General features: G+C 41.5%; 1 protein-coding gene across 1 annotated transcript in view; it reads right to left on the minus strand.

Moving 5' to 3' along the window:
- Positions 1–4,062: 4,062 nt before the first annotated feature.
- The window catches only part of PREP (prolyl endopeptidase), a 142,967-nt gene continuing 120,865 nt past the window's right edge, over positions 4,063–26,164 (minus strand). Inside the window, exons 11-15 of the mRNA XM_059083658.2 lie at positions 24,095–24,231; positions 22,848–22,942; positions 19,152–19,283; positions 8,507–8,663; positions 4,063–4,806 (exon numbers count right to left, since the gene is read on the minus strand). Of these exons, the coding sequence (XP_058939641.1) occupies positions 4,512–4,806; positions 8,507–8,663; positions 19,152–19,283; positions 22,848–22,942; positions 24,095–24,231 (816 nt within the window). The 3' untranslated portion in view covers positions 4,063–4,511. The remainder of the gene's footprint in view (positions 4,807–8,506; positions 8,664–19,151; positions 19,284–22,847; positions 22,943–24,094; positions 24,232–26,164) is intronic.

Genomic DNA, 26,164 nt, shown 5'->3' on the forward strand with positions numbered 1-26,164 from the left:
TGACTATAGTTAATAATACTGTATTGTATAGTTGAAAGTTACTAAGTAGATCTTTATTTTTTTAATTTAAAAAAATATTTTATTTTATTTTTTTTTGGCTCCGTTGGGTCTTTGTTGAGGCACGCAGGCTTCTCTCTAGTTGTGGCATGCGGGTTTTCTCTCTAGTTGTGGCGTGTGGGCTCCAGGGAGCGTGGGCTCTGTAGTTTGTGGCACATGGACTCTCTCGTTGAGGCGCAAGAGCTCAGTAGTTGTGGCCCCGGGGCTTAGTTGCCCCGCGGCATGTGGGATCTTAGTTCCCCGACCAGGGATTGAACCTGTGTCCCCTGAATTGGAAGGTGGATTCTTTACCACTAGACCACCAGGGAAGTCCCTATGTAGATCTTAAAGAAATTTTTTAATTATTTAATTGAAGTATAGTTGATTTACAATGTCGTGTTAGTTTCAGGTGTACAGAACAGTGATTCAGTTATATATACTTACATATACATGTTCCTTTTCAGATTCTTTTCCTTTATAGCTTATTGCAAAATATTGAGTATAATTCCCTGTGCTATACAGTAGGTCCTTGTTGTTTATCTATTTTATATATAGTAGTGTGCACATGTTAATCCCAACCTCCTAATTTATCCCTCTCTCCCCTCCCCTCCTTCCCCTTTGATAACAGTAAGTTTGTTTTCTCTGTCTGGGAATCTCTTTCTGTTTTGTAAATAAGTTCATCTGTATCTTTTTTTTTCTTTCTAAGATTCCATGTATAAGCGATATCATGTGGTATTTATCTCTGTCGGGCTTACTGCACTTAGTATGATAATCTCTAGGTCAATCCATGTTGCTGCAAATGGCATTCTTCTTTACGGTTTAGTAGCATTCTGGTGTGTGTGTGTATACACAACACATCTTCTTTATCCATTCATTTGTCGATGGACATTTAGGTTGCCTCCATGTCTTGGCTGTTGTAAATAGTGCTACTATGAACATTGGGGTGTATGTATCTTTTCAAATTAGAGTTTTTGTCTTTTCTGGATATATGCCCAGGAGTGGGATTGTAGGATCATATGGTAACTCTATTTTTGGTTTAAGGAACCTCCATACTGTTTTCCATAGTAGCTGCACCAATTTACATTCCCACCAACAGTATAGGAGGGTTCCCTTTTCTTCACACCTCTCCATCATTTATTATTTGTAGACTTTTTGATGATGGCCATTCTGACTGGTGTGAGGTATTTTTTAGTATATTAAATATATTAAACTTTTCTTAAAATTAAATTTAAAATGTGACTAGAGAGAAAAAACCAAAACAAATTTTAAAAATTGTTTCTTGTTTGCTATATCTTGGTGGGTCTCATGGATGCAAGCCCTGTTGGCTTTCAAAGCTAAATATTTTGGAGGCTCGTCTCTTAGATGCAAGTCTTAAAAGCTGGGGTGCCAGATGTGAAGTCCAAACCCTTTGCTCCTCATGGAGAAGCTCGGAGTTGTAGGTTCCCTCCTGACTGTGGGTGGCTGTGTCAGGGGTGGGGTATATCGTGAGATTGTGTCTCAGCCTCTTCTACCCGGTTCCATGTGGGTTTCTTCTCTTTCACCTCATGTGTAGGAGTTGCTCATCTAGTTTATGGGTTTCTTTCAAAGCGCGTTGTTCTGTATGCAGCTGTCAATTAGCTGTGTCCATGAGAGGAGGTAAGTTCAGGTCCTCCCTAGTCACCATCTTGAATGGGAAGCCTCTTGCTTTTTTGTCTTCTTACTAGACTAGTGGGTAAGAGTGCCGGCTCCAGGGTCCTGCTGCCAGGGTTAACTGCCCTGCCTGCTTACTTCCTGGCTGGTGAACTTGGGCCTTTGCCAAATGGGGGTAAGGGTAGCACATGGTTTATAAGGTTGCTTGAGGACAAACATATCCACACACATAGATAGCTTAGAGCACAGGGGACTGAGGACATAGTTTATCACCTGTTTCCTCCCCCTGGAGTCTCACTGGCCTTCCTGGCTACCCCCTTAGAGTCTGACCTTCTCTCTCTCTTTTTTTTTTTACAGCCCCCCTTACAGCTTTCCAGTCTGGTCTTAACTCATCTTTGAGGCTCTGTAAGCCTTCTGGGCACTGGCTATGTGGTCTGCCCAGGGAAATCTCTGAGGCTGGTAAAATTATCTGATAAATATGGAGAATTTGGTGGCAGACTTTCTTAGCTGAAATGTAACCTTTCATACTGGCAGCACCATTTGGGTGTAACTGCCTAAGCTTCAGTGGGGGTATTAGGAAACACATGACTAATTGCAAAGTTTTACAATATTCCAGGTGTGTACATATTAAACATCATAAACGTGACTTTACCTTACTAAGGTAGCAGATGCTCTGTGGCGTGTTTGCAAGGCCCTGTGGCAAGGCACTTAGACCCCCTGGGCAACATATGCAGCTTTTTTCCTCAAAACACCAGAGAGCAACGTAAGACAGAGCAGACGGGCAGAGCACAGGATACAGAGGAGGGTGGCATCTAGTAAGAAAGACACTCTGAGATCTGGGGAAGAGCCCAACCTCTAAATCATCCAGTGTTTAAGGTGTAAAAAAGCTACCTTCAGTCTGTGCGCTCAGTTGTCCAGCTAAAGTCTCAATATGAAAATTAGCTTGGGAAGGAAAACTCCCAATTGGAGTCCAATTATATGCTAGGTGCGTGTTAAGTATATTAGCATGTTTATTCCTCATAATCACCAGTTACTAAATGACAGTTGGGATTTGAACCTGGTCCTAATTTCTCTTGAAGCTGAGACTCTACACACTATACTTCTACTTTCTGCTGCTAAGTAGAAAACCTCAGTGGGAAAGTGTAGCCGGATTCTGTGCAAACTTGCAAATGCTCTGGACTGAATGGGTACAACTCAGCTGTCTGCATGTCAAATGACCCATCTGGTCTAGGATAAAGGCTGCCTTTGCCTTATCTATACAAATACACTTTTTTTCTTCCTGTCATGCTGGTCAGCAGTTACATGGCAGGTAGATGGTGATGATGTCAACCACTGCATGCACTGCTAGCTAGTGGCGTACTTTTTCTCCAGGGATTGGGTGGAGGGGCTCATAATGAATCATATGTTCAATGACAGCTGCATTATATACAGTGCTTATTTAAACAAACAGTGATAGAAAACATAACTCTAGAAGAGAAAAGCCAAACCATGTATCCACCTTTCACCTGAGCTTGTATGTATTGATAAGCTGGACAGAAAATAGTGTGTCTAACTTCAGACCACAATTTGAGAAGTAGAGATCTCAAAAGAAGCACAAACATGTATGATCTGGAAAATAGCACTTACCTGGAAAAGAACAAGCTATTAGATTTATGAAGTAATCTTTTAAACTAATTTTTTAAGGTTAAAATACTTTATACAAAATAGTAATTAATTTTTGTGATATCTCATGAAGCAAGACAAAGAAGCGGCTGGGTTTTTTCTCATAAATTAGATCACCACCTCCCAAACTGATACCCAAAGGAATAGTATTTCATGAAATGTTAAACCAAATGCCTTGATTTTTTATTTTTTTTATGGACAAGTTTGAGGAATGATATATCCTCCTCTTATTAAAGATTTAAGGCTGGGGAGACACACTTTTTAAAGTATGACTATTTTTATTTCCAGGAAGTGGTCTGTGGGGGGAAGAACTGCTTGGCAAATGCTGAAATTTCTAATTGTAAGATAAATTTGGATAGTTCACTCATGTAGTCTCTTAGTTTTAGACTCCTAGATACTCTGATTTCCACAAATACTTTGTAACCAAATTGACAGACAGACAAATAGGTGAATAATCTGAAGTTTCAGGTCCACTGATTTTTAGGAGGCATCCAAACCAAAAGAGCCCTGGACGAGGTGATCATCTGGCTGAGTGGTTAATATGTAAGACAGGAAGCCACCTCTAATAGCTTCCTCACCACAAACAAGGGAGCTAGATGGATGCACTCCGCCTCCGTGCAGTGCTTACAGCCTATGACTTCATCGCTTATCCCCACAGACAAGTGACAGGATGCAGTGCAGTGACTGCCCTTCTGGGGTTGCTCCTCAACACAAAGGAACCAGAAATAAAGCCTCTCATTCTTAAATAACATTTATTATTGTTGCAAAGAAGTCTTTTTCAGGAGAACAAGTCTCACATTTATGTAAAGGTATATTGGTTATAGTTATAGAAGCAAATTTCATTGAGGTGCTCTATATGAAGTATGCCTGACCATGACTCTGAATTCAGCAATCTAACATTCACAATGTGTTTGTTGGCTGCCGTCAGCTATGTATCCGAACATGCCTTTTTTTCCTTTTAAAATATGTGCCTGCACAGGGTGGAGAAAGAAACGCCAAGGGCCTCCTACAAAGGAGAAGCCTAGAAAAGATAAAATTCCCACGGCAGTTCTGTTCAGCTGCAGTCCGCGAGTGCAGGAACAGTGTTCGTGTGGGGAGGCATTACGCCCAGTGGTTTCTCGGTTTTAATGGTGTGAGAGCCCTTGAGGTTTTCCGCAGCAGTCAGAGGGAGTGGGAAATGCCATTTACTGAATCCAGTCGATGTTCAGGCAGCGCGCTATGAATGCAAACATGTCTGACACTTCTTCTATTACTTTGGCCGTGGGCTTCCCAGCCCCGTGGCCCGCCTTGGTGTCCACGTGGATAAGCAGGGGATTGTTCTGCTTCCGACTGCGGCCCACCAGGTACTGAAGGGTGGCAATGAACTTGAGGGAGTGAAGCGGGACCACGCGGTCGTCATGGTCCGCAGTGAGGAGAAGCATGGATGGGTACTGGATGTCGTCTGCCTCTGGTAGCTTCACGTTGTGCAGTGGAGAATATCTGAAAAGGCAAAGGCACTTTCATGAGGCCGGATATCAAAATGAGAGTGGTGGGTCCCCCTAGGATAATCACGGGGACGGGAGGGCATAGTGACCTGCGTCGTCTACCCGTCTACCGTCACCTGCAGTGAGGACTGCAGCCAACTGGTCCATGGGTGACCACTGCAGACTAAGTTACATCACCGTTTGGGCTGTGACTGGCCAGGGCTACTGGAAGCTGGGGAGCTGTGTCGTTTATTTCGCTCCCACTTTGGAAGCCTGTGTAAGAAAGAAACAGGGCTGTTGAAACAACCCAAAGTACGTGCATACTGACTGTCTTGAGGTGAATATTTTCATATTCTTCAGACTGACTGCTACAAAGTGGACTGACTGTCCCTCTGTTTATATTTTACACGAAAAGATTTTAATTGAGTATTAGTTGATTTACCATATTAGTTTCAGGTGATTCCATATTTTTATAGATTATACTCCATTTAAAGTTATTATAAAATATTGGCTATATTCCCTGTGCTGTACAGTATATCCTTGTAGCTTCATTTTATACATAAGTAGATTGTATCTCTTAATTCCCTTCCCCTATCATGCCTCATTGTTCTTTTAAATCACTGATTGTGAATAGAATGGGTGCAAGCCTTTCTTTTGTTGAAGAACTTGAAATCCACAGTGTATAGCAGCTTTTTGCCTGTTTAGTATCTATAGACCCTTTATTCTGAGCTCAGCTTGGCAGTCTTAGGAAGACCACGGGTCCCCTCTGGGCCTAGCTTCCTGTCTGAAACCAGGGAACCTGAGCTGCTGACCCCTGCTGGCTCAGAGTCCAGCAGAAAGAAACTGACTTTGGCCAATGGTGAGAAAGTTAGCGGAGGAGACACCTTCTGAAGCACAAGTTTCCAGTTAACAAAAAGGTTTTTAATAATATAAGTACAATCAAATTAAACAGTGATTGATAATAGTTAAGTGAAAGACATCTTTGGATATTTTTTCTTTACATTTTAGTGTCCTGTTTTCCAAAGTGTTCAGTATTAATGAATTAAACTATTTTAGTAGAGTTTTATTTTGGAGGGTAAATAGGCAAAAATAGTAAAATTTCTACTCGGTTAACCAAGCTAAGACTAAAACCTTCTGGGGTTTAGTCTCCTAATAGATAAGATGGGGGTGCCAATGGATCTGTTTTCTGATCTCATTGCAGAGTATTTCTGGATCAACCCCAGTCCTCCAGATAAGGGTTAGTTCTATGGGAAAACAAGCCTGGAAACTCTGCCTACTGATAATGCCTCTCCCCACTTCAAGATTCACATGCCACATTTATACATTCAAGACTCTGAGAAGTTCTGTAGAAAAAAGTCTGTTAGGCTTTATTTTTCCCAGCCATTCACAAACTTGGAAATTTAAATTTTGGGGGGTGTGGGGGACCCCCTTCAATATACTGGATTGAGCACTCTGCTCATTGGGAGTAGCAAGTAAGAGGAAAATACAGCTCTGTGGGTGCTAGGTTAAAAAATTAAAGTCTGAAATAGGAATATCACAGACATCTTGAGAGAAAAAATATTTAGAACTCTTTTTTTTTTTGCTTTCAAATTAATTTTAGAAGTATCAGGTTCCAGCGAATATTTTGTTGCCTTCAATGTACAATTAACTCAGTATTTTCAACTGAGTTTAAGTGGGACTTATCCCCCTAAGTGCATATTTTCTTAAAGTTAATTGGAACTATGGCTTCTTCAAATATTCAGCTTTCACCAGGATGTGTCAGTGAGGCTACTTGTGTATTTTAAAAGTTAAACTTTTCCCCTCCTACAGAACAGAACTGAGTAGTTTAAAAGTATTCAATTAAAAAAATTCAAGTCATTTTAGCTGAATTTCTAAGTGGAGAGCTAACCACACAAAGCACATCAAATGAAGGAAAAAAACCTGACTTGAGAAATTACTGTATCAAAATTTATAATTGACTGAGATGACTGGGGAGAGGGGACATAGGCTGCTGGTGCTATTCCAAGAGTAATTCCTAAATACTGCTGGTAAAAGTCCAAAAACCCCTACATGTGGGAAGTAAAGAGAGTGAAGAGCCAAAAAAGAATGTAGCTTGCAGTCTGTTTTTTTTTTTTTTTTTTTAAAAGATGTTGGGGATAGGAGTTTATTAATTAATTTATTTTTGCTGTGTTGGGTCTTCGTTTCTGTGCGAAGGCTTTCTCTAGTTGTGGCAAGTGGGGGCTACTCTTCATCGTGGTGCGCGGGCCTCTCACTATCGCGGCCTCTCTTGTTGCAGAGCACAGGCTCCAGATGCGCAGGCTCAGTAGTTGTGGTTCACGGGCCTAGTTGCTCCACGGCATGTGGGATCCTCCCAGACGAGGGCTCGAACCCGTGTCCCCTGCATTGGCAGGCAGATTCTCAACCACTGTGCCACCAGGGAAGCCCGCCTGCAGTCTTGAGAATCTAAATGTTTGCCATTTTTTCACTGTTATCGCCAAAGGGTTGAGGGATACGAATATTTCGTAATGCAACTTGTAGTTTCAAATATATGTACAGGTTATACTGAGAGCACAAAAAAAAGTTTAACTGTTCTTGCATATATTCTTCTTCATTTCCTTATTTCTTTCTATTTTTTTTTCTTTTTTTTTTTTTGTGGTACGCGGGCCTCTCACTGTTGTGGCCTCTCCCCTTGCAGAGCACAGGCTCCAGACGTGCAGGCTCAGCGGCCATGGCTCACGGGCCCAGCTGCTCCGCGGCATGTGGGATCTTCCCAGACCAGGGAACCCGTGTCCCCTGCATTGGCAGGCGGACTCTCAACCACTGTGCCAGCAGGGAAGCCCTATTTCCTTATTTCTTAATTTAGAAAAATCCCATATATATGTAAGTTATAATGACTTTTTAAAAAATTATTTTTTAGTTGCTGCATTAACAAATTACCACAAATTTAGCAGCTTTTAAAAACAACATGGATTTCTTATCTCACAGTTCTATAAGTCAAAAGTCTGGCTTGGCTCAACTGGGTTCTCTGGCTCTCTCAAGGCTGAAATCAAAGTGTTGGCTAGCTGGGCACTTATCAAGAAGTTCTAGAAAAAAATCTACTTCCAGACTCATTCCAGCTGTTGGCAGAATGCATTCAGTTCCATATGGCTGTAGGACTGAGGTCCTTGTTTCTTTGATGGCTGTTGGTTGGGGTTGATCTCAGGTCGAACAGGCCCCCTTCCTTCAGTTTCAAAGCCAGCAATGGTGGCTCTAGTCCTCCTGTCCTCCTCATGCGTCCAATCTCTCTCATCTCCCTGTCTGCTGCATCCCCGACTCCCACCAGAGAAAGTGCTCTGCCTTAAGGGTCTGTCATTAGATTGGGCCCACTCGATAATCCAGGATAATCTCCTTATCCTGGTCAGCTGATTAGTAACCTTAATTTAATCTGCAAAGTCCCTTCACAGAAGTACCTAGATTAGTGGTTGACTGAAGGACCAGGGGACAGGAATCCTGGAGGACCACCTTTAAAATTCTGCCCATCACATCTTTGTAGTTTGTTGTTTTTGTTTTTGTTAAAGACCAGATCAAAACCAGGAAGACAGGTATTCCCACCACTTGCCCTACTTTTGCAGTAAATTACATGCAAATATGAGATATTGAAGGGCATGGAGTCAAACATTTATCCTTTTGACTATGTTCAGTATTCTGGTATCAAATTGTTAGCAACACAAATATGTCAATAGGAATTAAAACCTTACTTGATGAGCCATTCAAAGTGTTGTTTGTTGTCTGAGCACCCATAATCAGTGGTCCAGGCATGACCAATAGTGTATTTATGGAACTTCAGCATGTCCATTACTCCAACTTGGGCAATAACACAACCAAAGAGGTCAGGACGCTGATTTGCACATGCAGCTAAAAATCAAGATAGAAAAGGGAGGTGGTCCATCATTAAACATCTATGTAATAAGCAAAACCAAAACAGAACAAAACAACACTTAAATGCTTTCAGAACCCTGCTTGTCTTTTTTCCAAGAGCACAGAAAGAAACCATCAGAAATCACTTGCCCAACAGCCCACAAGCTTTTCCCCCTCCTTCCAATATATCGGAGAGGTGGGTATTGTCCTCGGCAGTAGAGATTTACTCCTCAAAGTGAATCTCAATGGAGGAACATTATATGAAAACCTCTAGGGCTTTCTGTAAAAACCTGCGTCCCCTCTCCCATCCCCAGCTGCTTTCACAGGTGATGCAGGACTCAGAACTAGCCTGTCATATAGTGACACAATAAGAAATACCTGTTTAGTCTTTGTCCCCAGTTCCTAGAACAGAGCTCCTAAAACCCTTGTAATTTCCTGAGTGACAGGGTGAGAAGTGTGTCTCTCATAATTCATAACTAACCCCTTTCAACAGTCGCTGAGTCCACGCTAATGAGATGGCTCTTGGTGGGCCCCCAGATAGCTTCAGGATGGGGGCTGGTTGCCCAAGGAACCAACCATGTGATTAGAGGACTGGATCTTCTGGTCCCACCCCTGACCTCTGGGCGGAGGAGAGGGGGTGGAGATCAAGTTAGTGATTAACGGCTATTGATTTAATCAATGCCTGACTGCATAATAGAACTTCCATAAAATCCACCAAACAATGAAATCGAGAGCTTCTAGGGTGGTGAACACAGGGAGGTGCTGGGACGGTGGTGCGCTAACAGAGAGTGTGGAGGCTCTGCATGCACCTGCCTGCCCATGCCTTATCCTATACATCCCTTCCATCTGACTGTCGCCAAGTTCTATCCCTTTTAACAAACTGGTAAACGTAAGGAAAGAGGAGGGGGACATGGGAACGCCCAATTTATAGCTGTGAGTCAGAAGTATGGGAGGTCCAGAACTTGTGATTGGTGTCTGCAGTAGGGGCAGTCCTATGGGACGGAGCCCTTACCCTTTTGGGTCTGTGCTAACTCTGGGTAATGTCAGAATTGAACTGAATTGTAAGACACCCAGTTGGTGTATGGAGAGTTGGAGAATTGGTTGGCGCGGTATGCCCCCCTTCCCACATTTGGCATCAGAAATGTGAGCAGAAACGGCTCATACAGCCCAACGCAGCATAGGGCCTAAAACCCAGCTCAGAGCTCTAACCGATATTGACACATCTTCTTGTCCTGTTGTAAAAATACTCTTCTTTGTACACTTAAAAACTTATTTTTTGGAAAATTCAATAAATGTTTATTGAGCACCTGCCATGTGCCTGGCACTACGCCTGGGGATGTGTCAGTGAATAATTTAGTGGGAAAGATAAAGAAGTGAACAGGCAATTATAGTGTGGCAATCACTACTGTTGATAAAATACGGGTGCTATGGAAGTAGGGCATAGGCCAGAGTACGGAAGTTGGGGTGGCTTTGGGAGGAAGTAAGATCAAAGCTGGCACGACTAGGAGTTAGTCAAGGTATGTGAACTTTTCCTGCCTCTGACAAAAAACTGTTCCCACCCCAGTTCTGATTTCAGTGCTTACTCATGATACTGAATCCTGAGTCCTATCCCTGCAGATCCTTTTCTCCCACTCAGAGGTGGGAGGCACAGGAATCTGGAATCTGTTCTTTTAAATAAGCATCTCAGCATCCTGATGGAGGAACTCCATCTCTGAAGGTCCCTTAAAGGACCTAGTTTGTTAAAAGGCATAAATGAATTCCTGAATATAAAACTCCAAAAATAAAATGGACTTTTATTGGATGAACCAGTAAGTTACAACACAGCTCTCCCACTATTGAAATCAGATGGTATTTTCAACGTCCTTTCCCATTAAAAATTTTAGATTCACCCTTAGTTCTTCTTTCTTTTACACTTCATATTTACTTCATATGCAAATTCAGTTGGCTCAAATTCAAAATATACCCAGTATCAGACCACTTCTCACTACTTCCATCGCCACACCCAGGTCCAAGCCACCATTTTCTCTCCCTGGGACAGAAGCCACCTACCTGGGCTCCTGCTTTTCTGCCCTTGCCTCCCCTTCTGTCTACCCTAACACAGTAAAGGGATCAATGCATGATCCCGATTTTTTAAAAAAAACATGTCAAATCATGACACTTCTCTGCTCAAAACTCCCCCAAAGGCTTCTCATTTCACAGAGTAAACTCTGTGCACGGGCCATGAGGTCCTGCCTGGTCTGGCCTCCCCCCACCCCTAACCTCTCCCATCTCTCTCCCCTGCTCTCTGTGCCCAGCAACATATCATCTGCCTCCTCTGACTGGAACGAAAGCTCCATGAAGGCAGAGCTGTTGTCTCTTTCGTTTGCTGACATATGCCCAGTATCTGGAAAAATGCCCAGCACTTCTTGGTGCCGTATAAATATTTGTCGAGTGAACAAATCAAATTTGTAGTTATTCGGAATTTAAGATTATCCATCTCATTTCTCAATTTCTTTCCACAAGCCACACGACTTGTGGCATCTTATAGTTCCCCGACCAGAGCAGGGATGGAACCCAGGCCCCTGGCAGTGGAAGTGCAGAGTCCTAACCACTGGACCGCCAGGGAAGTCCCTCCATTTCTTTCTTTCTTCTTTTTTTTAAATTGAAGTATACCTGACTTAAAACATATTAGTCTCAGGTGTAAATCAGTGATTCGGTATTTTATACATCACAAAGTGATCACCATGATAAGTCTATTTACCATCTGTCATCACAAAAAATTATTAAATATTATTGACTATATTCCTTATGTTATCTGTACCTTATATCTGTGGTATTTTTATAACAAATTTTGGACCTCTCAATCACCCTCATCTATTTCACTCATATCCCCACCCCACTCCCCTCTGGCAACCACTAGTTTGTTTTCTGTATCTATGAGTCTGTTTATTTTATGTTTGTTCAATTGTTTTGTTTCTTAGATTCCTCATATAAGTGAAATCATATGGTATCTGTCTTTCTCTGTCTGACTTACTTCACTTAGCAAAACACCCTGTAGGTCCATTCATGTTCTTGCAAATGGCAAGATTTCATTCTTTTTTTATATGGCTGAGTAATATTCTACTGTATGTATCATTATACACCTCCTTTATCCATTAATTTATCAATGGACACTTAGGTTGCTTTCATATCTTAGCAACTGTGAATAATGCTGCAGTGAACATAGGGGTACATACCTTTTTGAATTAGTGGTTTTGATTTCTTTGGAAAAAAACTCAGAAGTTGAATTGCTGAATCATACAGTAGTCCTATTTTTAACTTTTAAGGAAACTTCATACTGCTTTCCATAGTGGCTGTAACCAATTTATATTCCCACCAGTGCATAAGGGTTCCCTTTTATCTGCATCCTTGTCAACACTTATTATTTGATGTCCTTTTGATACTAGTCATACTGACAGGTGTGAGGTGGTATCTCATTGTAGTTTTGATTTGCATTTCCTTGATGATTAGTGATGTTCAGCATATTTTCATGTGTCTATTGGCCATGTGTATGTCTCCTCTGGAAAAATGTCTATTCAGGTCCTCTGCTCATTTTCGTTCTTTTTTTTTTTTTTTTTTTTTTTTTTTGTGGTACGCGGGCCTCTCACTGCTGTGGTGTCTCCCCTTGTGGAGCACAGGCTCCGGACGCGCAGGCTCAGCGGCCATGGCTCATGGGCCCAGCCGCTCCGTGGCATGTGGGATCTTCCAGACCGGGGCACGAACCCATGTCCCCCGCATCGGCATGCGGACTCTCAACCACTGCACCACCAGGGAAGCCTGTCTCTGCTTATTTTTTAATTGAGTTGTTTGTTTTTGATGTTGAGTTGTATGGGTTCTTTAGATATTTTGGACATTAACCTCTTATCAGATATATTGTTTGTAAATACCTTCTCACATTCAGTAGGTTGTCTTTTCATTTTGTTGATAGTTTTCTTCACTGTGCAAAAGTTTTTTAGGTTGTTATAGTCCCATTTGTTTTTTGCTTTTGTTTCCCTTGCCTGAGGAGACATCCCCCCAAAATTTTGTGAAGACCAATGTGTTTGGTCACATTGTACACAATGTACACAATGAGAGTACTGTGTTTTCTTAGAGTTTTATGGTTTCAGTTCTTACATTTAAATATTTTTGAGTTTATTTTCACATATGATGTGAGAAAGTACAGTTTGACTCTCTTGCATGGAGCTGTCCAGGTTTCCCAATACCATTTACTGAAGAGGCTATCTTTTCCCCATTGTATATTCTTCCTTCCTCTGTTTTAGACTGACCATATATGTGTGGGTTTATTTTTGGGTTCTCTATTCTGTTGAATTGATCTATATGTCTGTTTTTGTGCCAGCACCATACTATTTTGGTTACTAGAGTTTGTAGTATAGTTTGAAATCAATGAGCATGATACCTCCAGCTTTGTTCTTCTTTCTCAAGACCATTTTGGCTATTTGGGGTCTTTTGTGTTTCCAAATAAATTTTAGAATTATTGTTCTAGTTCTGCAAAAAATGCCATTGGTATTTTGATAGGGACTGCACTGACTCTTGTACACTGCCTTGGGTAGTAGGGTGATTTTAACAATATTCTTCAAACCCATTAGCATGACACATCTTTTAATTTGTGTCATCTTCAATTTCATCAGTGTCTTACAGTTTCCAGTGTACAGGTCTTCCACCTCTTTGGTGAGATTTATTCCTAGGTATTTTATTCTTTTTGATGCAATTTTAAATAGGATTGTTTTCTTAATTTCTCCTTCTGATAGTTTAAGGTACAGAAATCCAGATTTCTGTATATTAATTTTGTATCCTGCAACTTTACTGAATTCATTTATTAGTTCTTTGGTGGCATCTTTAGGATTTTCTATACATAGTATATCATCTGCAAACAGTGGCAGTTTTACTTTTCCAATTTGAATTCCTTTTATTTCTTTTTCTTGTCTAATTGCTGGGGCTAAGACTCCTAATACAATGTTAATAGAAGTGGTGAGAGTGAGCATCCTTGTCTTGCTCCTCACCTTAGAGGAAATGCTTTTGGCTTTTCACTGTTGAGTGTGACGTTAGTGGTGGGCTTGTCATACATGGCCTTTATTATGTTGAGGTATGTCCCTCTATACCCACTTTGCTAGGAGTTTTTAATCACAAATGGATGTTGAATTTTGTAAAAAGCTTTTTCCACATCTATTGAGATGATCATATGGTTTTTATTCTTCAATTTGTTAATGTGGTGTATCACACTGATTGATTTACAGATATTGAACCATCCTTATATCCCTGGGATAAATCCTACTTGATTGTAGTGTATGATCCTTTTAATGTGTTGTTGAATTTGGTTTGCTAATACTTTGAAGACTTTTACATCTGTGTTCACCAGTGATACTGGCCTGTAATTTCCTTTTTTTGTGATGTCTTTGGTTTTTGTATCAGGGTGATGCTGCTGGCCTTGTAAAGTGAGTTCAGATGTGCTCCTTTCTCTTCAGTTTTCCAGAACAGTTTGAGAAGATATGTGTTAGCTCTTCTCTAAATGTTCCGTAGAATTCACCTGTGAAGACATCTGGTCCTGGACTTTTCATTTGCTGGGAGTTTTTTTTTTTTTTTTAAATATTACTGATTCAACTTCATTAGTGGTAATTGGTCTGTTCATACTTTCTATTTCTGCCTGATTCAGTCTTGGGAGATTGTAAGTTTCTAGGAATTTATTCATTTCTTCTAGATTGTCCACTTTATTGTATATAATTAGTCATAGTAATCTCCTATGATCCTTTGCATTTTTGTGGTGTTTGAGGTAACTTCTTCTCTTTCATTTCTGATTTTCTTTGGGCCCTCTGTTTCTCTTGATGAGTCTGGTAAAAGGTTTATCTTTTTATCTTCTCAAACAACCAGCTCTTAGTTTTATCGATCTTTTCTATTGTATTTTAGTCTCTATTATTGCTCTGATCTTTATTATTTTAGTTACTTTAGGTGTTAGGTTAGCCTGAGATTTTTCTTGTTTCCTGAGGCAGGCTTATAAAGCTATAAAATTTCCTCTTAGAACTCCTTTGGCTGCATCCCGTTGATTTTTGGATCATTGTATTTCCATTTTCATTTGTCGCCAGGTATTTTTAAATTTCCTCTTTGATTTAACAGTGACCTCACCCTGACCCCAGTTGTTTAGTAGCATATTGTTTAGCCTCCATGTGTTTGTTTTTTTGCAGTTTTTTTCTTGTAGTTGGTGTCTTATCTCATACTGTTGTGGTTGGAAAAGATGCTTGATGTGATTTTAATCTTCTTAAATTTAGTCAGACATGTTTTGTGGCTTAGCATGATCTATTCTGGAGAATGTTCCATGTGCACTTGAAAAGGATGTGTATTCTGCTGCGTTTGGATGGAATGTTCTTAAAGTCCATCTGATCTAATGTGTCATTTAAAGCCAGTATTTCCTTAATGATTTTCTGTCTGCAATATCTATCCACTGATGTAAGTAGAGTATTAAAGTTCCCTGTTATTGTTTTACTCTTGACTTCTCCCTTATGTCTGTCAATATTTGCCGTGTACACTTAGGTGCTCGTATGTTGGGTGCATTAATATCTTTAAAAATTTTATTTTATATTATAGTTGATTTACAGTGTTGTTAGTCTCAGGTGTACAGCAAAGTGATTCATTTATACATATACATATATCCATTCTTTTTCAGATTCTTTTCCCATATAGGTTATTACAGAATATGAGTAGAGTTTCCTATGCTAAACATTAGGTCCTTGTTGATTATCAATTTTATATATAGTAGTGTATATTTGTTAATTCCAAACTTCTAATTTATCCCCCCACACACACACCTTTCCCCTCTGGTAACCATAAGTTTGATTTTGAGATCTGTGAATCTGCTTCTGTTTTGTAAACAAGTTCATTTGTATCATTTTTTGGGGAGTCCCACATATGAATGATATCATATTGATATTTGTCTGTCTGACAATCTGTAGGTCCATCCATATTGCTGCAAATGGCATTATTTCATTCTTTTTTATGGGTAATATTCCAATGTATATATGTACCACGTCATCTTTATCCATTCCTCTGTTGATGGACATCTAGGTTGCTTCTGTGTTTTGTCTATTGTAAATAGTGCCACAATGAACACTGGGGTGCATGTATCTCTTCGAATTATGGTTCTCTCCAGACATATGCCCAGGAGTATGATTGCTGGATCATATCATAGTTCTATTTTTAGTTTTTTAAGGAACCTCCATACTGATCTCCATGGTGGTTGTACCAATTTATATTCCCACCAACAGTGTAAGAGGGTTCCCTTTTCTCCTGGGTGCATAAATATTTATGAATGTTATATCCTCTTCTTGTATTGACCCCTTTATCATTATGTAATGCTCTTCTTTGTCTTTTGTTACAAACTTTGTCTAAATCTATTTTGTCTGAGTATTGCTACCCCAGCTTCCTTTTTGTTTCCATTTGCACAGAGTAACTTTTTCCATCCCCTTACTTTCAGTCTGTGTCTGTCTTTGGATCTGAAGTGAGTCTCTTGTAGGCAGCATATAGTTGGGTCTTATTTTATTATCCATTCAGTCATTCTATCTTTTGATTGGACCATTTGGTCCATTTACATTTAAATTAATTGTTGATAGGTATGTACTTATTGCCATTTAAAAAACTGTTTCCTGGTAGTTTTTGTAGTTCTTTTTTGTTCCTTCTTTTTTGCTCTCTTCCCTTGTGATGTAATGACTATATTTAGTGTTATGTTTGGATTACTTTCTCTTTTTTGCTTGGGTATCTACTACTGACTTTTGGTTTTGGTTATCAGGAGGCTCATACATAACCACCTATATATCTTTGCGATTAAGTTGATGATCTCTTAACTTTGAACACTTTCTAATAATCTTGCATTTATATTCCCCCCTGCCATATTTAATGTTTTGATGTCATATTTTAAAACTTTTTGTTTTGTGTATCAACTTGACTACTATTGTGAATATAGATGATTTTACTACTTTCTTTTAAACTTCTTACTGACTTTGTAAGTAGCGGATCTACTATCTTTATGTTTACCTTTACTAATGAGTTTTTTTTTTTCCTTTTGTAATTTTCATATTTCTAGCTGTGGTCTTTTTTTCCCACTTAGAGGAGGCCTTTTAACATTTCTTCTAGGGCTAGTTTAGTGGTCCTGAACTTTTTTATCTTTTGCTCGTCTGTACAACTCTTGATCTCTCCTTCAGATCTGAATGATAGCCTCGCCAGGTAGTGTATTCTTGATTGTATGTTTTTTCATCACTTTGAATATACTGTGCCACTCCCTTCTGGCCTGCAGAGTTTCTGCTGAAAAGCCAGCTGATAGTCTTATGGAAGTTCCCTTATAAGTAACTAGTTGCTTTTCTCTTGCTCCTTTTAAGAGTCTCTGTGTCTGGGTGTGGACCTCTTTGGGTTCATCTTATTTGGGACTCTGTGTTTCCTCAACCTAGATGTTTGTTTCCTTTCCCAGGTTAGGGAAGTTTTCAGCTTCAGATAAGTTCTCTGCCCCTCTCTCTGTTCTCCTTCTTGGACCCCTAAAATGTGAATGTTAGTTTGCTTTGTCTCAGAGGTCTCTTAAGCTATCCTCATTTTTTAGAATTGTTTTTTCTGTTCGGCTTGGATGATTTTCACTATTCTGCTTTCCAGGTCTCTGAACCATTCCTCTGTATCATCTAATCTATGGTTGATTCCTACTAGTATATTTCTTATTTCAGTTATTGTATTCTTCACCTCTTTTTGGCTCTTCTTTATACTTTATATTTTCTAACTGTCTAGTGTCTAAATGTCTCATTGTCTTCATTCTTCTCCTGAGTTTGTTAAGCATCTTTATAATTATTACCTGAACTCTTTATTGGATAAGATTACTTATCTCCACTTTGCTTAGTTCTTTTTCTGGGGTTTTATCTTGCTCCTTAGTTTAAGAACATAGTTCTATCTTCTAATTTCGCCTAATTCTCTGTGTTTATTTCTGTGTATTAGGTGGGTGGGTTATGTTTTCTGAGCTTGGATAAGTATCCTTAATATAGGTGATATCCTGTAGGGCCCAGCAGCAGACTCCCCTCTGGTGACCAGAGTTACATGCTCTAGGGGTGCCTCGTATGTAGGCTGCACAGGCCCTTCTGTTGTGGCAGGGCCAACTACTTTGGGCATGCTGATAGGCAAGGCCTGATCTCTGCATCACCAGAGCTGGTGCCAGTCTGCTGGTGGTGGAGTGCTAATAGCCAGAGAGAGAATCCAGCACCAGTGTCCCTGTGGTAGAACGAGTTCCCCAAAATGTCTGCCACCAGCACCTGTGTCCCCAGTAGGAGTCCCAGTTGCCTCCTGCCCTTCTGGGAGGCTCTTCAAGGTTAGCCAGGGAATCTGACCAGGCTCCTTTCAAATGACTGCCTCTGTGCCAGGACTCAGAGCATGTGAGATTTTGTGTGCACCCTTTGAGAGTGGAGTCTCTATTTCCCACAGTGCTCTGGCTCTCATCAAAGTAAGGACAGGAATTCAGGTTTTGACACAAGTCAGTAAATTTCAAAAACAAGGAAATGGAGTGAATGTGTCAAGATCCCCTGACAACAGTGGATTGAAAGCTAAAAATTGTCACATGTGCTTTTTAGGTTGAGTCTATTTGTGCTATTCTCCATTTGTACAATGGCCCCTCGTATCCGAATGACACTGGATGTAGGACCCAGCAAGCAAAGTTCAGGACCACTATAAATGTTCATTACAATGTTAAGTATTGTTGAGAGATGAAAAGCAAAGTAAAAATTCATTAACTACCAAAAATTAGGAAAATCCACTTAGAGACAGTGCCACATAGAGATTAAAAGAGCAGAATCTAAAGCCACTGTGCTAAGCATCAACCCCAGCACTACCATCACACTAGCAAGCTACTCAACCTCTCAGTGCCCCAGTGTCCTCCTCTGTAAAATGGGGATAATACCTGTCCCCATCTCCCAGGCCATGTGCATGTCAAGGGCTCAGCACTGGGCCTGCCAAGGCACTCAGCAAGGGTGAACATTACTGTGAACTATTTCATTACTGTGAAGCTGTGGATCCATCTTTGCATGTACCTCATTTTCCTTCATGACATATTTCTCTGAACGCACAGCATCTAGCATCCCATGGCATAGGTATTCAACAAATGTTTAGTGATGATCACAGCTTACAAGTTCTGGGTAACACAGTCAGAGGTGTGTTATTAGGCTCAGTCATGTGCTGATGAACCCTAGAGACCTGTGGGTCCAGTCTGTGGGGAGTAGGAGAGGGAAGGGTAAGAATTGCGGTCCAGTCCAATAGAGCTCAGAACAGGGAGGAGGAATGGCTTTTCAGGCTATGATGAGTTGAGTCAGTAGTTGTGTCTTCAAATGTCATTAATTAGATGCCCAAATACAAATGGGTTTTGCTTTTTCTGTACCACTGAGCCAAAGTAAATCAGAGTATCTGAAAACTCCAAGAGTTAACTAGTAAAGTACAATGAATAAAAAACCCAGTTCTCACCTACTAAGAGGCCCCCATTTGAACCTCCATTAATAGTCAGCCTCTTGGGAGACGTGTAACCTTCCTTGATAAGATATTCAGCAGCACACTGGAAGTCATCAAAGCAGTTTTGTTTGTTGGCCAAGATACCACCTACAATGTGCCAAAGTGAAAGATAGTTAATTAACAAAACATAGGGAAAAAAAATCACATTTTAACCTAAGGGGAATTCAAATTATGATAGGGCATAGTTTCAACTACTGATCAACTTAAACACAATGGACTAACACTACATTTAGAAAACTGCCTCAATTTAAATTTTGTTATGCATTGTGGAAATCCATCATCAGTACCACAACTGCTAATCCATATGGTGCCTTTGTATTTTTCTAAAACCTGTTAGAACTTAAAAGGCAAATGCCCCAAAGGGAAGAGATGATCTGTTATAACATTAGACGACCATGAGAATGAAAATGTGAAAGCATGTCAACAAAAAAGCCCTGTGTTTTGGGAGGCGCCGGACTCAAAACTGACACAAGACCCAGAGCAGAGTCCAGTCCTCGAGTTCCACACAGCATGTGACAATGGGGATGAGTGCACTGCCCCCTCCCTGGGAAGAGGAAAGTGCTCTGCGTGGACTTCCCTGGTGGCACAGTGGTTAAGAATCTGCCTGCCAGTTCAGGGGACACGGGTTTGATCCCTGGTCCAGGAAGATCCCACATGCCGTGGAGCAACTAAGCCCATGCGCCACAACGACTGAGCTTGCACTCTACAGCCCAGGCCACAACTACTGAAGCCTGCGCTCTGCAGCAAGAGAAGCCACCGCAATGAGCAGCCCGCACACTGCAACGAAGAGTAGCCCATGCTCACCAGAACTAGAGAAAAGCCCGTACGCAGTAACGAAGACTCAATGCAGCCAAAAATAAAATATAAAATAAATAAATAAATTTTTAAAAAATGTGCTCTGTGCAGAGAGGTGCACTTCTCACCCCTCCTCTCTGCTGGAGTCTGAGGTGGGGACGTGATTACGAGAAGGAAGCTCTCTGACTTTGCCCACGGGTGCTTAAAGAACTTAGGTAGGAATTAGGTGGGGACATGGTGCTGCACAGAGTAGCCCATTAGTTTCTCTAGGCTTGAATGAAGAGGATCTCAAGCATCTCCTCAGAGAATCTGGGCTTTCTCTCATCTAGAAGCCATTCCAGTGTAGAGCCAAACAAAGAAACTACTTAAAGAGAGGAACATTTGTAAGGCCTTGTAATATCCAAAAGTAGAGGCCAAAAGTCAAAGTCATGGCCACAAAGGAATCGCTGTCTGAAATAACTTCCAATGAAATGAATAAAAAGCAGACATACATCTAATTAGATATTTGAGATTAACCATTTTTGCAGAAATTCAATTAAAGATGAAGCAGTGCTACTGAAGAAATTTTTTCATATCAAAACAAATGTTATTAAGATTTTAATAAGAAATTTTTGGTGAATTAGGATGGCTAGGATTACTTTCCAGGAATAATAATATTTTGGGTATAAGACTATATTTTTTGAAGAGCATTAAATTTTAAACTCAATTAACAGAATGAAATCTAGATTTATCAAGGTTCAATATGCTAGGGTCTAACTAGAAAAGTTCCATTTCAGGCCCTTTCACTGCCTAAATTAGGAGAAAGTTTATGATCAGTCTAAACAGAGGTAATCAACTTTTAGCTTCCATCAAGCTGCAAACTCCACCCCCCAAGACTTCTGGATAATAACTTGGTTATAATTAATACAGAGATGAGAGAGTTAACCAAGACCAAGGGCACTCTTCCCTACCAGAGCGTGGTGGACACCTGAGGACCAGAGGAATTCTATGGCGAAGAACTTTGGTTCTTTGAGGAGGCCACTGGGTCAGGAATCTGTACAGGTGGGTGTTTAAGTGTGTACATTAAACATTTTTAACCAGGAAATTGGGTGAGTCAAGGGGTCTCGACTTAGCATATGGATTTGGGATGTACATCCAACATAAGGTGTGTAGAGACTTTACTTTTATTCCCCCTTTCTTAGTCATCTCTTACGATCACAGTTTCATAGTATGATTTTAGTGTAATTAAACTCTAATATCAGGTCCAAGTCAAAATTATACAATGAATTCTATGCTGTTTCAAATACAGTGACAATCAATAAAGCCTTCAAGGATGACACCTGGCAGCAGCTGGCCCAAGAATGGCTGGCAGGCTGGGGGCCCATGTGTTCATTAGGGACACTCACTCTTGCCGAGATGCTCAGATAGTTTGCTGTCTGACATCAGTCCTTGGGGTGCACGCTGAAGACTGAGGATTTAGGCTTGGGCCTTTCCTGCCTCCTGACATCTAACAGGTACTTATGAAAAAAGCTCTTTACAGATCTGCCCTCATCTTTGCTGATCTGATCGATGCAGAAAACCAGAGCCTTGGCCTCAGGAGGTAGAGAAGAACAAGTGGGTGTACGGATCCAAAGGGTGGTCTTGGATGCTCCTGCTGCGGGAGAAGAGCCTCCTCACCACGTGCTGCTGGCCAAGCCTGAGCCCTGGGGGCCGCCCTCGTGCCTGCAGACTGTCTTACACGGGATGCCTGATGTTGAGAGGGGAGAAGCAGGGAGCCGGTGGGAGTGAAGGGGCTTCCCACATCCTCCTCCCCCAAGCACAGGAATAAGGTAAGGGAAGAACATCTTTTTCAAGTTATTGGTTAGTCTATGCACTCCAGATACACACAAGCCTGGGAGACGGGGTGTGCTCCATATAGAGAGAAAAGGAAGAGACGGAGCTTTAAAAATAAAGATTGCCATAATTTTTTTTTAAAGAATGATAATCTGGGGAATAAAGTTGAATATAGGAGCATTTCCTCAATCAACTAGAATACATGCTTCAGGCCAGAGAACAGAGACTGAACCATTAAAACCAGAAAAGAAAAATGACTGTGTTCTTGTGTTTATCTATCACGTGCAGGTTTTATTAGAGTCCCAGCAGCAACACTAGGAGGATGCTATTTCTTAGCAACGTTGGGAAGATCAGAGAAAACAAGCAAAAGATGCCCAAACTGGGAATAGGAAAGCTCTATTTTATTTTATTTTATTTTTTATTTATTTATTTATTTTTGCGGTACACGGGCCTCTCACTGCTGTGGCCTCTCCCATTGCAGAGCACAGGCTCCGGACACGCAGGCTCAGCGGCCATGGCCCACGGGCCCAGCCGCTCTGCGGCATGTGGGATCTTCCCGGACCGGGGCACGAACCCGTGTCCCCTGCAACGGCAGGCGGACTCTCAACCACTGTGCCACCAGGGAAGCCCGGAAAGCTCTATTTTAGAGTGCTTTTTTCTTTTAAGAGAAAATGGCCTGTTTTTGCAGTCTCTTTTGAGATAGCCAATAATGCTAAACAGTAAAAGCCAGGCTAACAGGAGAAGGAGACACAGTAAATACCCAAAGTATCCCCCAGACTCCCTTCTGACAGTGATAGATAAAAATGTACCCTATACATTGCTTAAAAAAAAAATCCGAACTGATTATGGTATGTAGGAGATGTGTCTGAAAAAGGTGTCCTTCATTAAAATAGACTGCACAGGAAAATAAACTGAAAAGACTGAGCTGTTTGAATGGAAAGGGGGAATGGTGCCTGCAATGTGTTTGGAAGCATCCTTTTCTGCCCCTAATCCCCTCGGCTTGGGCTATGCCACATTTGTGTTTCTGCAGAGAAAATACCTCACCTTTATGCCACGTCTCTCCGTATTCCCCACCTCCTCTGATGTTGGCCACTGCAAGGACACCACCCATGTGTCTCACAAAGATGAGCCTGGACACACTGAGAGATGGTAAAAACAGTTAACCTGCCACTAACTGCCCAGTGAGGACAGCTGTCCTCCTCCACCACACCTGCACCCGCACACATAGCCCTGAAGATGCTCCGCACGTGCTGTCATCTACATGGAAGCCCAGTATGTTTACATTGCTTGATTTAAGTGAAATGTTATAACTTGGGACTAGTGATTAACTACAAAGCTCATACATTTTCAGGAGCATTCAGTATACCTCATTTTAAACAACTGTCTTGACAACCAAAATACTGCCACCCACGTGACACAGCCCTGGTATGAATGGTGCTGTGCTTGTTACACACCCGGTAATGGCCCCTGCTACCATCTCTCCCAGTATCCCTCTCCAAATTGTTCAAGTTGGAAAAAAGAAAGCTCCTTCTGAAATATGAATTTTAAACAGATGTTCCAGTTTTACAGAAATTTAGGCGTTGAAACTAGGTGTGAGAGAGGTAGAGGAGATCAGGCACACTGACCAGAAAATAATGGAGTGCCCAGGGCTGGAGAATGTTTTCTAGAAATAGAAGAAACTATAGCACAAAGCTTCTTTAGAAAGTTTGGATTTTATGTTTTCCTCCTTCTCTTTCCACTCTGACCCTAACAGTACTGAGTGAGGTTATTTTTCTGTTTGCTGTTAACTAAAATTAATTTTGCTTTGAGAACTATTTCTGAAATTTATTCACTCTTCCTTTTAGTAACTGGGGAAACGGTGGGCTTCTGCAACCTGAGGCTCAAGATGGTCTGGCTGCTAATTTCCTGGATGTTGAAGATCAGAGGAAGGGAGAGTTTGAGGTAAGTAATCAGACCATACACCCATGTGGTCCTCTCCTCAACATTTTTCCTATCCTTGCATGGTCTCTACTGAAACTGCCAGCATATCCACTGGTTCAGGGACGAAAATCGTGTAAGGACACTTCCTTACTCATCTCACTTCCCAACACAGAGCAGGCTTAACGAATCCTCATTGCACAAATGAACAAAGATAAGATCTACTCGGGAATCAGTGTTGTCTTGATCCAGGTTTCCCTGTGGGGACCAAGGGGATGGGGCTCAGGTGCAGAGGCAGTAGACCAGTCTCTGGTTTCTCCTCACTGTCTGGAGAAGATCAGATGCACGCTGAAGTTCCGAGGTGCCACGCTTACCTGTAGTTGGGTGTGATAGATATGTTGAAGCCACCGTAGCCGTATAGGAAAGCGGGATGAGAGGCATCCAATTTTATGCCCTTTTTATGCACGATGAACATTGGAATCTTTGTACCATCCTTGCTAGGGTAGAAAATCTAGAACAAAAGAAAGCAGAACAGCTAGATTTAGCATTCCTGAGTAAATACTTGCATGCTTTTACATGGGAAAAACAGACAGGTAGTAAATTCTTCAAGCTGTAGAGTAGCACAGTGAAAATCCAGTACTACTCAAGGGCTAGTTGATGGTGAAGCAATTTCAGTTTTTATGGAGACAGTGTGGAGTAGTGAACATAGGGAGACTTGACTTTGAATTCTTCTCTTAAAAGCTAGGTGACCCCTGGCAAGTGTGTCCTCACTCAGCTTTAGTTCTTTATCCCTAAAATGTGGCCACTGTGCCCACCTCTTAGGGTCTCCACGAGGCGCATATAAGAGAACAGGCATTCAGTTCTCTGCTCCCAAGCATCCCTCCCGGCAGCGGAAACTCAGATTTGGCTCTTCTGCCAGACAATCCAATCTAGGAAGACTTTTTTTCTAGGAAAGACATTTCATATTCAACCTCCTCTCTCAATGTTAAGACACTCAACTCCTCTTCATTTTCCTAGGTTCAACTATTAATTAAACGTTAGCAACAATGAAACGTATGTTAGCTTTAGAGAGTAGATAAGGAGCAACATAGAAATCCTATTGTTTCTGATTAAACAGACACGTTCTCCAGGATTGATAATTAAGGCTCATCAAACCTTCCTGAATCTGGTGAATGCAGTTAACATTTCTAGATTCATTACTTTTTGGATAAAAGGAATAAGAGAAAGAGGACTAGAAAGAGAACATGAAATGTTATTCAAACGGTAAGCCACAGAATAAGCACTAGGTCACCCAAAGCTGATAATGGCTTCTTCCAGACAGACAATCTGTAAATAGCTTTCTCTGGTCAAACGTGGTATCTTTATCCCAAATGACACCTGGAAAGTGCCCCAGCTTGGAAACGTCTTGCTGACCTCACACATCACAGTCAAGGACATAAACCTCTACAGGTAGTGTGACTTGGAGCCATAGTCTATCCAAAGCTTTTTAAGGTAGCAGTTCTATCGTGGAAAGTGTCCACAAAGTCCTTGGGAATAAACAGTGGGGGGCGGGCAGGGGAGAGGGGGGAGGCGAGGCAGATTTGGAGACAGGCACTACATGGCCACTGTTAATGCCTGCGAGTCTGGTCGTTTTTGGAAACCTGCCAAGGAACAGTATAACAAGCATTTGCTTCTGACTCTGGAGAGAAATACTGAGATATATGTGAAGTTGACTGTTTAGGAATTACGGAGAATACACGGAAGAGTTCAAAGTTATCAGAGGAGACAGGGTTTTAGTGAAAGTTGTTTAGTGCCAGTTAGGAGCCACTAATAGAGAGTAACTGTGCAGGCGGTATGAGCAAATGCAGAGGAAGAGGTACAGGCGACAGCTGGGGCTAACGAGCTAAAACCCAGGCCCTCAGGTAGGCGTGTTCTAACCAGAGGAGACAGCATGGGGGCGGGTAGGCAGGGGAGCAAACTGTCTCACACGATTCTACGCTAACTGAATCATCTGCTTAAAAAATAGCACCCCCCCCACCCCACCCGGCTACCTCCCAACTTCCCATCTATCCTCAAATCCCACCTCCGACACCTAATCCCTCTCCAGCCTGGCTGAGCCCTCCTCAGGCAACTCCCCTTCTGCGTCCTACTCTTCACCCGGTCAGCTGGACTGGTGCACTTCTGTCCCTACTAAGCTGACCCTCAGAGCCTCCTGTGTGCAAAGTGCTCTGTCTTCTTGCTTCGGGGCACTGTGGCTTCCTCCTCTGGCACTACTTTGCTTGCTACCACCTGTAGGATTTCTAGTGCCTGCCCCTTAGTCTGCAATGCTCCCATCTGGCTCCAGGACAGAGGCATCCTTGTGGAATACAATCAAAAGCACAAAGGTCCCCTAATGCCCATAGCTGCAAAAATATACCCAAGTTTTAAGTTGGTGTAGTTCAGATGTTAAAATAACAACACTGTGA

The sequence above is a fragment of the Kogia breviceps genome, chromosome 13, assembly GCF_026419965.1.
Source record: "Kogia breviceps isolate mKogBre1 chromosome 13, mKogBre1 haplotype 1, whole genome shotgun sequence".
In the NCBI taxonomy this organism is placed as follows: domain Eukaryota; kingdom Metazoa; phylum Chordata; class Mammalia; order Artiodactyla; family Physeteridae; genus Kogia; species Kogia breviceps.